This window comes from Schistocerca serialis, chromosome 11, assembly GCF_023864345.2.
Source record: "Schistocerca serialis cubense isolate TAMUIC-IGC-003099 chromosome 11, iqSchSeri2.2, whole genome shotgun sequence".
Taxonomy (NCBI): Eukaryota; Metazoa; Arthropoda; class Insecta; order Orthoptera; family Acrididae; genus Schistocerca; species Schistocerca serialis.
Genome location: NC_064648.1, coordinates 168,220,246 through 168,233,087, shown reverse-complemented (window position 1 = coordinate 168,233,087; position 12,842 = coordinate 168,220,246). Strand labels below are relative to the sequence as shown.

At 46.0% G+C, this 12,842-nt stretch overlaps 1 protein-coding gene across 1 annotated transcript in view; it reads left to right on the top strand.

Moving 5' to 3' along the window:
- The first annotated feature begins 1,758 nt into the window (after positions 1-1,758).
- LOC126426595 (tyrosine-protein phosphatase non-receptor type 11-like) overlaps positions 1,759-12,842 on the top strand; it is a 284,162-nt gene continuing 273,078 nt past the window's right edge. The window contains exons 1-2 of the mRNA XM_050088489.1: positions 1,759-1,853; positions 1,898-2,067. Of these exons, the coding sequence (XP_049944446.1) occupies positions 1,759-1,853; positions 1,898-2,067 (265 nt within the window). The remainder of the gene's footprint in view (positions 1,854-1,897; positions 2,068-12,842) is intronic.

The window sequence follows — 12,842 nt, the reverse complement described above, 5'->3', positions numbered from 1 at the left end:
AAAGAAAACACTACACGGTAAGCACCCGTATCGTCTAACACAACACAGCCACACATCGATCGAGACGCATCCGACACGTGGCTAAGAAAAGGCAATATATACAGTGAGACGGAAGGATTCGTGATTGCAATACAAGATCAAACAATAAACACCAGATATTACAGCAAGCATATTTTTGAAAATCCCAATACTACAACAGATAAATGCAGACTTTGCAAACAACAAATAGAAACAGTAGATCACATCACAAGCAGATGTACAATACTAGCAAACACAGAATACCCCAGAAGACATGACAATGTAGCAAAAATAATACATCAACAACTTGCCATAAAACATAAACTAATAAAACAACACATTCCCACATACAAGTATCCACCACAAAATGTACTGGAGAATGATGAATACAAATTATACTGGAACAGAACCATTATAACAGATAAAACAACACCACATAACAAACCTGACATCATACTCACCAATAAAAAGAAGAAATTAACACAACTAATCGAAATATCCATACCCAATACAGCAAATATACAGAAGAAAACAAGAGAAAAAATTGAAAAATACATCCAACTGGCTGAGGAAGTCAAGGACATGTGGCATCAGAATAAAGTTGACATTATACCAATTATACTATCAACTACGGGAGTCATACCACACAATATCCACCAGTACATCAACGCAATACAGCTACATCCAAACGTATATATACAACTACAGAAATCCGTAATTATTGAGACATGTTGAATTACCCGAAAGTTCTTAAATGGAGTGTGACATATAGCGTACAGTTAAAAGGAAGTCGCGCTTGATCAAGATCCGCATCACTTTCCATTTTTAACCAGACATAACGTCTGAGAAAGGAAAGAAGATGATAATAATAACTATACTTTAAAGTTTTGTCGCCCTTGCTCCGAACACAGCAGCCAATCACAGAGCAGTAGCATTACGCAGGCGGTCTTTCTCACGGGAACGGTACCGAATCTAACATCTGCCACAGGTACCTCACACCACATTCCGTCATCTATACACTTCTTGCATCTTCACTGCTCTGGGAACAGCTTCTTGGAGCCTAATGTGATGGTTGACTAAGCCAGGAATATTACAGCTCCTTACCTGTGGTGGGTGGTGGTGGTGGTGGTGGTGGTGGTGGTGGTGGTGGTTGTTCCCACTAGTCTGCAGAAGAGGCTGCCACAGAATTTGTTCGTTGGTTGGTTCGTTGGTTGGTTCGTTGGTTGGTTCGTTGGTTGGTTGGTTCGTTGGTTGGTTGGTTGGTTGGTTGGTTGGTTGGTTGGTTGGTTGGTTGGTTGGTTGGTTGGTTGGTTGGTTGGTTGGTTGGTTGGTTGGTTGGTTGGTTGGTTGGTTGGTTGGTTGGTTGGTTGGTTGGTTGGTTGGTTGGTTCGTTGGTTGGTTGGTTCGTTGGTTGGTTGGTTCTTTGTTGGTTGGTTCTTTGTTGGTTGGTTCTTTGTTGGTTGGTTCGTTGGTTGGTTGGTTCGTTGGTTGGTTGGTTCGTTGGTTGGTTGGTTCGTTGGTTGGTTGGTTCGTTGGTTGGTTGGTTGGTTGGTTCGTTGGTTGGATGATAAGTTGGCACGTGTGTAGAGTTGCTCAGCAGTGGTGGTTGGTCGGCCGACAAATTGGTATGAGTGTAGCAGCCTTTATTCGGAACTGCTTACCTGAGGTGGTTGTTCCCACCATTCTGCAGAAGAGGCTGCCACAAAATTGTTTGGTTGGTTGGTCGGCTGATAAATTGGTATGTGTGTAGAGCCCTGTAGTCGAAGCTTCTTACCTGTGGTGGTTGTTCCCAGTGGTCCACGGGAGAGCCTGCCACAAAATTGGTTGGACGATAAGTTGGTACATGTGTAGAGTTGCTTAGCAGTGTTGTTTGTTGCAGCAGCCCTCAGGAGAGGCAGCGCAGTCGCAGCCAGTCGGACCGCCGCGGCAGCCCCACCTCGGGCCACCGCCCGCACCACAACCACCACCACCACCAGGACTGGTTGTCCGCCTGGGGTCGCCTCGTCGGAGCCATAACGGGGGGCGGCAGGAAACTGGGTGTCGGCTCAGGTACGTCTCTCTCTCTCTCTCTCTCTCCCTCTCCCTCTATATATATATAATGTGTGTGTTGTTGTTGTTGTTGTTGTTGTGGTCTTCAGTCCTGAGACTGGTTTGATGCAGCTCTCCATGCTACTCTATCCTGTGCAAGCTTCATCATCTCCCAGTACCTACTGCAGCCTACATCCTTCTGAATCTCCTTAGTGTATTCATCTCTCGGTCTCCCTCTACGATTTTTACCCTCCACGCTTCCCTCCAATACTAAATTCGTGATCCCTTGATGCCTCAGAACATGTCCTACCGACCGATCCCTTCTTCTGGTCAAGTTGTGCCACAAACTTCTCTTCTCCCCAATCCTATTCAATACTTCCTCATTAGTTATGTGATCTACCCATCTAATCTTCAGCATTCTTCTGTAGCACCACATTTCGAAAGCTTCTATTCTCTTCTTGTCCAAACTATTTATCGTCCATGTTTCACTTCCATACATGGCTACACTCCATACGAATACTTTCAGAAATGACTTCCTGACACTTAAATCAATACTGGATGTTAACAAATTTCTCTTCTTCAGAAACGCTTTCCTTGCCATTGCCAGCCTACATTTTATATCCTCTCTACTTCGACCATCATCAGTTATTTTGCTCCCCCAAATAGCAAAACTCCTTTACTACTTTAAGTGCCTCATTTCCTAATCTAATTCCCTCAGCATCACCCGAGTTAATTTCCATTATCCTTGTTTTGCTTTTGTTGATATTCATCTTATATCCTCCTTTCAAGACACTGTCCATTCCATTCAACTGCTCTTCCAAGTCCTTTGCTGTCTCTGACAGAATTACAATGTCATCGGCGAACCTCAAAGTTTTTATTTCTTCTCCATGAATTTTAATACCTACTCCGAATTTTTCTTTTGTTTCCTTTACTGCTTGCTCAATATACAGATTGAACAACATCGGGGAGAGGCTACAACCCTGTCTTACTCCCTTCCCAACCACTGCTTCCCTTTCATGTCCCTCGACTCTTATAACTGCCATCTGGTTTCTGTACAAATTGTAAATAGCCTTTCGCTCCCTGTATTTTACCCCTGCCACCTTTAGAATTTGAAAGAGAGTATTCCAGTCAACATTGTCAAAAGCTTTCTCTAAGTCTACAAATGCTAGAAATGTAGGTTTGCCTTTCCTTAATCTTTCTTCTAAGATAAGTCGTAAGGTCAGTATTGCCTCACGTGTTACAGTGTTTCTACGGAATCCAAACTGATCTTCCCTGAGGTTGGCTTCTACTAGTTTTTCCATTCGTCTGTAAAGAATTCGTGTTAGTATTTTGCAGCTGTGACTTATTAAGCTGATAGTTCGGTAATTTTCACATCTGTCAACACCTGCTTTCTTTGGGATTGGAATTATTATATTCTTCTTGAAGTCTGAGGGTATTTCGCCTGTTTCATACATCTTGCTCACCAGATGGTAGAGTTTTGTCAGGACTGGCTCTCCCACGGCCGTCAGTAGTTCCAATGGAATATTGTCTACTCCGGGGGCCTTGTTTCGACTCAGGTCTTTCAGTGCTCTGTCAAACTCTTCACGCAGTATCATATCTCCCATTTCATCTTCATCTACATCCTCTTCCATTTCCATAATATTGTCCTCAAGTACATGGCCCTTGTATAGACCCTCTATATACTCCTTCCACCTTTCTGCTTTCCCTTCTTTGCTTAGAACTGGGTTTCCATCTGAGCTCTTGATATTCATACAAGTGGTTCTCTTCTCTCCAAAGGTCTCTTTAATTTTCCTGTAGGCAGTATCTATCTTACCCCTAGTGAGATAGGCCTCTACATCGTTACATTTGTCCTCTAGCCATCCCTGCTTAGCCATTTTGCACTTCCTGTCGATCTCATTTTTGAGACATTTGTATTCCTTTTTGTCTGTTTCACTTACTGCATTTTTATATTTTCTCCTTTCATCAATTAAATTCAATACTTCTTCTGTTACCCAAGGATTTCTACTAGCCCTCGTCTTTTTACCTACTTGATCCTCTGCTGCCTTCACTACTTCATCCCTCAAAGCTACCCATTCTTCTTCTACTGTATTTCTTTCCCCCATTCCTGTCAATTGCTCCCTTATGCTCTCCCTGAATCTCTGTACAACCTCTGGTTCGTTTAGTTTATCCAGGTCCCAGCTCCTTAAATTCCCACCTTTTTGCAGTTTCTTCAGTTTTAATCTACAGGTCATAACCAATAGATTGTGGTCAGAGTCCACATCTGCCCCTGGAAATGTCTTACAATTTAAAACCTGGTTCCTAAATCTCTGTCTTACCATTATATAATCTATCTGATACCTTTTAGTATCTCCAGGATTCTTCCAGGTATACAACCTTCTTTCATGATTCTTAAACCAAGTGTTAGTTATGATTATGTTGTGCTCTGTGCAAAATTCGACCAGGCGGCTTCCTCTTTCATTTCTGTCCCCCAATCCATATTCACCTACTATGTTTCCTTCTCTCCCTTTTCCTACACTCGAATTCCAGTCACCCATGACTATTAAATTTTGTCTCCCTTCACAATCTGAATAATTTCTTTTATCTCGTCATACATTTCATTAATTTCTTCGTCATCTGCAGAGCTAGTTGGCATATAAACTTGTACTACTGTAGTAGGCGTGGGCTTCGTATCTATCTTGGCCACAATAATGCGTTCACTATGCTGTTTGTAGTAGCTTACCCGCATGCCTATTTTCCTATTCATTATTAAACCTACTCCTGCATTACCCCTATTTGATTTTGTGTTTATAACCCTGTAGTCACCTGACCAGAAGTCTTGTTCCTCCTGCCACCGAACTTCACTAATTCCCACTATATCTAACTTCAACCTATCCATTTCCCTTTTTAAATTTTCTAACCTACCTGCCCGATTAAGGGATCTGACATTCCACGCTCCGATCCGTAGAACGGCAGTTTTCTTTCTCCTGATAACGACATCCTCTTGAGTAGTCCCCGCCCGGAGATCCGAATGTGGGACTATTTTACCTCCGGAATATTTTACCCAAGAGGACGCCATCATTATGTAATCATACAGTAAAGCTGCATGCCCTCGGGAAAAATTACGGCTGTAGTTTCCCCTTGCTGTCAGCCGTTCGCAGTACCAGCACAGCAAGGCCGTTTTGGTTAGTGTTGCAAGGCCAGATCAGTCAATCATCCAGACTGTTGCCCTTGGAACTACTGAAAAGGCTGCTGCCCCTCTTCAGGAACCACACGTTTGTCTGGCCTCTCAACAGATACCCCTCCGTTGTGGTTGCACCTACGGTACGGCTATCTGTATCGCTGAGGCACGCAAGCCTCCCCACCAACGGCAAGGTCCATGGTTCATATATATATACGGCGCAAGCATGTGAGCCTCCGATTCAGATGCTGCACTCGGGTCTGTACCGGAGCTCCGCTATTGGTCCCATATATATATATATATATATATATATATATATATATATATATAGTTGAGGCAGTCAGTGTAAAGGCTATGATATTTGTAGGAAAATTAAAAGTGTTGTTTGCAATAGTTGTGCACAGTGCTCTCTATTAGTTCTTTGAGCTCTGGTACTTTTACAACACAACTATGACAGTTTACGCCTGTTTTACCCTTGGTTCCTGTATCTAAGCTCTTCCTGTCTTCGACGTGCACACTTTGAGACTGAAACAATTTTTTTCTGACACCGTCTAACCTAAACAACCACCAAGTCCATGCCACACATCCGCTGGTACCTGTGTAGCCACCTCCTGCACGCAGTGGCCACCCGACCTCTTCAGCAGAACTCGAAACCCCACCACCCTACGGCGCAAGCATCTGAGCCTCCGATTCAGATGCTCCACTCGGGTCTGTACCGGAGGTCCGCTATTGGTCCTGTCGACTGTGCCGGAGATGGTGAGCTCTGCTTTCATCTCACTAGCGGGACTGGTAGCCTTTAAGCTTATTTCGTAAGATATTTGGCCCGGTCACTATCAATGGACCAACCTCTATATCTCAGCCCCCCCTCCCCGTCTCTCTCTGCCACCCTCTCTCTCTATATCTCTCTCTCTCTCTTTCTCTCTCTATATATCTCACTCTCTCTCTCACTCTCTCTCTCTCTATATATATATATACACTCCTGGAAATGGAAAAAAGAACACATTGACACCGGTGTGTCAGACCCACCATACTTGCTCCGGACACTGCGAGAGGGCTGTAGAAGCAATGATCACACGCACGGCACAGCGGACACACCAGGAACCGCGGTGTTGGCCGTCGAATGGCGCTAGCTGCGCAGCATTTGTGCACCGCCGCCGTCAGTGTCAGCCAGTTTGCCGTGGCATACGGAGCTCCATCGCAGTCTTTAACACTGGTAGCATGCCGCGACAGCGTGGACGTGAACCGTATGTGCAGTTGACGGACTTTGGGCGAGGGCGTATAGTGGGCATGCGGGAGGCCGGGTGGACGTACCGCCGAATTGCTCAACACGTGGGGCGTGAGGTCTCCACAGTACAACGATGTTGTCGCCAGTGGTCGGCGGAAGGTGCACGTGCCCGTCGACCTGGGACCGGACCGCAGCGACGCACGGATGCACGCCAAGACCGTAGGATCCTACGCAGTGCCGTAGGGGACCGCACCGCCACTTCCCAGCAAATTAGGGACACTGATGCTCCTGGGGTATCGGCGAGGACCATTCGCAACCGTCTCCATGAAGCTGGGCTACGGTCCCGCACACCGTTAGGCCGTCTTCCGCTCACGCCCCAACATCGTGCAGCCCGTCTCCAGTGGTGTCGCGACAGGCGTGAATGGAGGGACGAATGGAGACGTGTCGTCTTCAGCGATGAGAGTCGCTTCTGCCTTGGTGCCAATGATGGTCGTATGCGTGTTTGGCGCCGTGCAGGTGAGCGCCACAATCAGGACTGCATACGACCGAGGCACACAGGGCCAACACCCGGCATCATGGTGTGGGGAGCGATCTCCTACACTGGCCGTACAGCACTGATGATCGTCGAGGGGACACTGAATAGTGCGCGGTACATCCAAACCGTCATCGAACCCATCGTTCTACCATTCCTAGACCGGCAAAGGAACGTGCTGTTCCAACAGGACAATGCACGTCCGCATGTATCCCGTGCCACCCAACGTGCTCTAGAAGGTGTACGTCAACTAACCTGGCCAGCAAGATCTCCGGATCTGTCCCGCATTGAGCATGTTTGGGACTGGATGAAGCGTCGTCTCACGCGGTCTGCACGTCCAGCACGAACGCTGGTCCAACTGAGGCGCCAGGTGGAAATGGCATGGCAAGCCGTTCCACAGGACTACATCCAGCATCTCTACGATCGTCTCCATGGGAGAATAGCAGCCTGCATTGCTGCGAAAGGTGGATATACACTGTACTAGTGCCGACATTGTGCATGCTCTGTTGCCTGTGTCTATGTGCCTGTGGTTCTGTCAGTGTGATCATGTGATGTATCTGACCCCAGGAATGTGTCAATAAAGTTTCCCCTTCCTGGGACAATGAATTCACGGTGTTCTTATTTCAATTTCCAGGAGAGTATATCTCTTCCTACATCTCTTTCGCTCTATATCTATCTCTGACTCGCTCTATATCTATCTCTGACTCGCTCTATATCCATCTCTCACTCGCTCTATATCCATCTCTCACTCGCTCTATATCCATCTCTCACTCGCTCTATATCCATCTGTCACTCGCTCTATATCCATCTGTCACTCGCTCTATATCTATCTCTCACGCGCTCTATATCTATCTCTCACTCGCTCTATATCTATCTCTCACTCGCTCACACACACACATATTCCGGCACCCATTAGCCGTATCACCGTACAGCCAGCCAGACACGCAGCGCCGGCCCGGTGTCTGGTTTACCCTGCCTCTGCGTGTACACTGGCTGCCCACACCCCACACCGGCTGACTCAGCGCTCAAATTGCCCTGGCCTCGCCCCGCCCCGCTGCCAGCGGTCACGAGGTGCGCTGCCTGTCGCTCACCGTCCACCGCCACTGAGTGTCACCCACCGTGCAGGTAGTGTAGTCCAGTGTATTGTAGTGTGTAGTGTAGTGTAGTGCCGTGTGCATGTGTGGCCGGCGGCTCCTCACCACACTCTGCCCCGCTGGTGCGTCTCTCTCTCTGTTTGTCTTCTCGTCTGTCGAACTGCGCAGCCTTATCTCTCAATTACACCGCAGCTGGACTCTCCTAACAGACTTTTCGACACCCAGCGGCTGTGACTCCAACTTCCTGCTTATGAATTCTTAGTATTGTCAGTATGCCCGCTCCACTCTCAATGTTGTATTCTCTCGTTTTATTCCACCGAGTTTCCGAATTACACCGAGGTGACAAGAGTCGTGGGACACGTCCTAATATCGTGCCCGCGCAGTGCAGCTACTCGCCTCGAACAATGGAGAATTAAAATTAAAAGGAAGCTCAGCGTTGGCCGTAACATTGGTGGTGTATTGATAGCAAAATCGATTTTCGGTCACATAGTGAGATAACTTGATACCAGTGTCTATGAGCTTAATTTGTACTCGACAGCACTGAAGATGATCACCGTGTGATTGAAACTCGATTTTGCTTCCAATAAACCATCAGTATTACGGCCAACACTGAACTTCCTTTTAATTTTACACACGTGGTCATTGTGCACACAGCACTGCATGGAGTCGCCAATCAATAATAGAGAATTACTGTGAAGGTGGTTCGGTGAACCGTCTGCCAGCCACTTAAATCTGATTTGCGGAGTATGCGTATAGATGCAGATGAAACGCGTTTTTGCTGCGTCATGATCTTCCCACGAAAATTCAATCCCAGACATTCCCCTCCGAATGCGAGAATGTTCGTTGGCGCCCACCTAGATAGGGAGGAATGATCATCATAATAAAATAAGGGAGATGAGAGCTCGTACACGAATGACTGTAGTGGAACTCATACTGTATTCGAACATTATGAAGTACCTCGAAGAAAACGATTTGTTGACATAGTCAGCACGGATTCAGAAAATATCGTTCTTGTGAAACACAACTAGCTCTTTATACTTACGAAGTAATGAGTGCTATCGACAGGGGATGTCAAATTGATTCCATATCTTTAGATTTCCAGAAGGCTTTCGACACCGTTCCTCACAAGCGCCTTCTAACCAAACTGCGTGCCTACGAAGTATCGCCTCAGTTGTGCGACTGGATTCGTGATTTCCTGTCAGATAGGTCACAGTTCGTAGTAATAGACGGAAAGTCATCGACTAAAACAGAAGTAATATCCGGCGTTCTCCAAGGAAATGTCATAGGCCGTCTATTGTTCCTAATCTATATAAACGACATAGGAGACAATCTAAGTGGCCGTCTTACACTGTTTGGAGACGATGCTGTCATTTACCGTCTTGTAAAGTCATCAGATGACCAAAACGACTTCCAGCATGATTCACATAAGATATCTGTATGATACGAAAAATGGCAGTTGAGCCTCAATAAGGAAAAGTGTGAAGTTATTCACACGAGTACTAAAAGAAATCAACTAAATTTCGATTACGCGATAAGTCACACAAATTTGAAGACTGTAAATTCAACTAATTAGTTAGGGATTACAATTACAAATAACCTAAATTGGAATGATTACATAGATAATATTGTGGGTAGAGCAAACCATAGACTGCGATTTATTTGGCATAACACTTGCAAGCTGCAACAGGTCTACTAAAGAGACTGCTTACACCACGCTTGTCCGCCCTATTCTTGAGTACTGCTGTGCTGTGTGGGATCTGCATCAGGTGTGACTGACGGATGGCATCGCAAAAGTTCAAAGAAGGGCAGCTCGCTTTGTATTATCGCGAAACAGGGAAGATAGTGTCACAGACGTGATACGTTAATTGGAGTGGCAATCGTTAAAACAAAGGCGTTTTTCGTTGCGACAGGATCTTCTCATGAAATTTCAATTATTAGTTTTCTCTTCAGATTGCGAAAACATTCTGTTAGCACGCACCTACATAGGGAGAAATGAGCATCACGAGAAAATAAGAGAAATGAGGGCTCGCACAGAAAAATTTAAGTGCTCGTTTATCACGCGTGCCGTTCGAGAGTGGATCGGTAGAGAGCCAGTTTGAAGGTGGTTCATTGAACCCCCTGGCAGGCACTTTACTGTGCATAGGAGAGTAATCACGTAGATGTAGGTGTTAGGCGCTGTTACACTGTAGAAAAAAGTGTGCGAGACAGTTGACTGTGAATTGCAGAGTAGTGCTGTAGATGGAGATGCAGATTGTACGCGGCGGAGGTCGCCATCTTGGGCAAAAAATGTCTGCACTCAGCTGGAGGAAGTGGGATGAGAGATGGTGAGGCGCGAGCTGACGTCTGAGTACAGAACAGGCAAGCAGAGAATGTCGGAGCAGTTTCAAGCGCGAAGCAGAAGATGGGAGCGAGGTGTGTCACAAGGACGCAGGGCGGCTGTTGACGAATAAGATACGGAATGCGACAAGAGTAGCGGTGAACGGGGGGACGAAAGAAGCCACGGGGGGATTGGGGAAAGGATTGCAGTATGCGGAAAAAATGCGTACACAGCAGTGCAGGGTAGCTCCAGGTATGATACGAATATAGTGGTAGGTCGTGGGTGGAGTGATATCAGAACGGAAATTAACATGAAGTTATAATTAATTTCCTTGAGACACAGAAGTTGCAGTCAATGCATCAGCACGGCTTTAGAAAGCATCGCTCCTGCGAAACGCGACTCGCCCTCTTTTCACACGATATCTTGCGAACCGTGGATGAAGGGTATCAGATGGACGCCATATTGCTTGACTTCCGGAAAGCGTTTGACTCGGTGCCCCACTGCAGATTCCTAACTAAAGGACGAGCATATGGGATTGGTTCCCAAATATGTGAGTGGCTCGAAGACTTCTTAAGTAATAGAGCCCAGTAGGTTGTCCTCGATGGTGAGTGTTCATCGGAGGTGAGGGTATCATCTGGAGTGGCCCAGGGAAGTGTGGTAGGTCCGCTGTTGTTTTCTGTCTACATAAATGATCTTTTGGATAGGGTGGATAGCAATGTGCGGCTGTTTGCTGATGATGCTGTGGTGTACGGGAAGGTGGCGTCGTCGAGTGACTGTAGGAGGATGCAAGATAACTTGGACAGGATTTGTGATTGGTGTAAAGAATGGCAGCTAACTGTAAATATAGATAAATCTAAATTAATGCAGACGAATAGGAAAAAGAATCCCGTAATGTTTGAATACTCCATTAGTAGTGTAGTGCTTGACACAGTCACGTAGATTAAATATTTGGGCGTAACATTGCAGAGTGATATGAAGTGGGACGAGCATGTAATGGCAGTTGTGGGGAAGGCGGATAGTCGTCTTCGGTTCGTTGGTAGAATTCTGGAAAGATGTGGTTCATCTGTACAGGAGGCCGCTTATAAAACACTAGTACGACCTATTGCCGAGTACTGCTCGAGCGTTTGGGATCCCTATCAGGTCGGATTGAGGGAGGACATAGAAGCAATTCAGAGGCGGGCAGCTAGATTTGTTACTGGTAGGTTTGATCATCACGCGAGTGTTACGGAAATGCTTCAGGAACTCGCGTGGGAGTCTCTAGAGGAAAGGAGGCGTTCTTTTCGTGAATCGCTACTGAGGAAATTTACAGAACCAGCATTTGAGGCTGACTGCAGTACTATTTTACTGCCGCCAACTTACATTTCGCGGAAAGACCACAAAGATAAGAGAGATTAGGCCTCGTACAGAGGCGTATACGCAGTCATTTTTCCCTCGTTCTGTTTGGAACAGGGAGAGAAGATGCTAGTTGTAGTACGAGGTACCCTCCGCCACCCACCGTATGATGGATTGCGCAGTATGTATGTAGATGTAGATGTCGGAATAACTTCGGCAATTCAAGACAGAAATGAGCAGCCAACTGTTTTAACGTTTCTTCCAGCGGCACATTTGTAAACAAAGAGACCACATCTAGGCTGATCATAATGTCATTCGGGCCTATCCTCGTCTCCTTTATGATGTCAACAAACATTTTTGAGTTATTAATGTGATGGCTACAGTGGCCGACTATAGGTGCTAATAGTTTGGTTATGTATTACGCCAACCGAAATGTAGGAGACGCAGCAGCACTGACAACAGGTGTCACAGGGGGACCCCATCCTCGTGGACCTCGGGTAGGCCGTACAACCTGGGTGGCCGTGCAGCTCTTGGTCGTGGATTCTTGACCAGTTCTTCTGGGGGGCCAGAGTTGTTCAGCAGCTCCCCTGTCTTCCCGCTAAGTGCTGCTGCGGGATCCCGTTTAAGAATCCTCCAATAATAGGGCCACTTTCTTATGATAAGAAAGATGACGATGATGACGAAGATGGCGGAGGTAGGAATCGAAAGCTCGGGACTTTATCCAAGTTTGACACGGCAAGTAAACCGAGAACTTTTTTTGCAACGACTTCGCCGCGAAAGACTTCGTAGTCACAATCGTAATTAATCTTCAAATAAAGCTGCTGGCAAAATAGTAAAGTGATCATTACATAAATTCACAAGTATGACATAATGTGAGGTATTCTTGCGGTATTCATTTCGTCAGCAATTGTGTTGAATACGATTTTCTGACGAACATTTGCAGAATGAAAAGATCAAGAAACGTAATGAATCAAAAAATAGCTCGGGCAATATCTCCAGTGCATTGCTGTAGTAGGAGATATCGATTGTTGACATCGGATGAAAGATTAAAAGTAGTTAATTCACAGGTTCACAATGTGAATGTTTATTCGCTCTGAAATATTAACTATGTAGTTATAAACGAGGATAATGCAATGTAG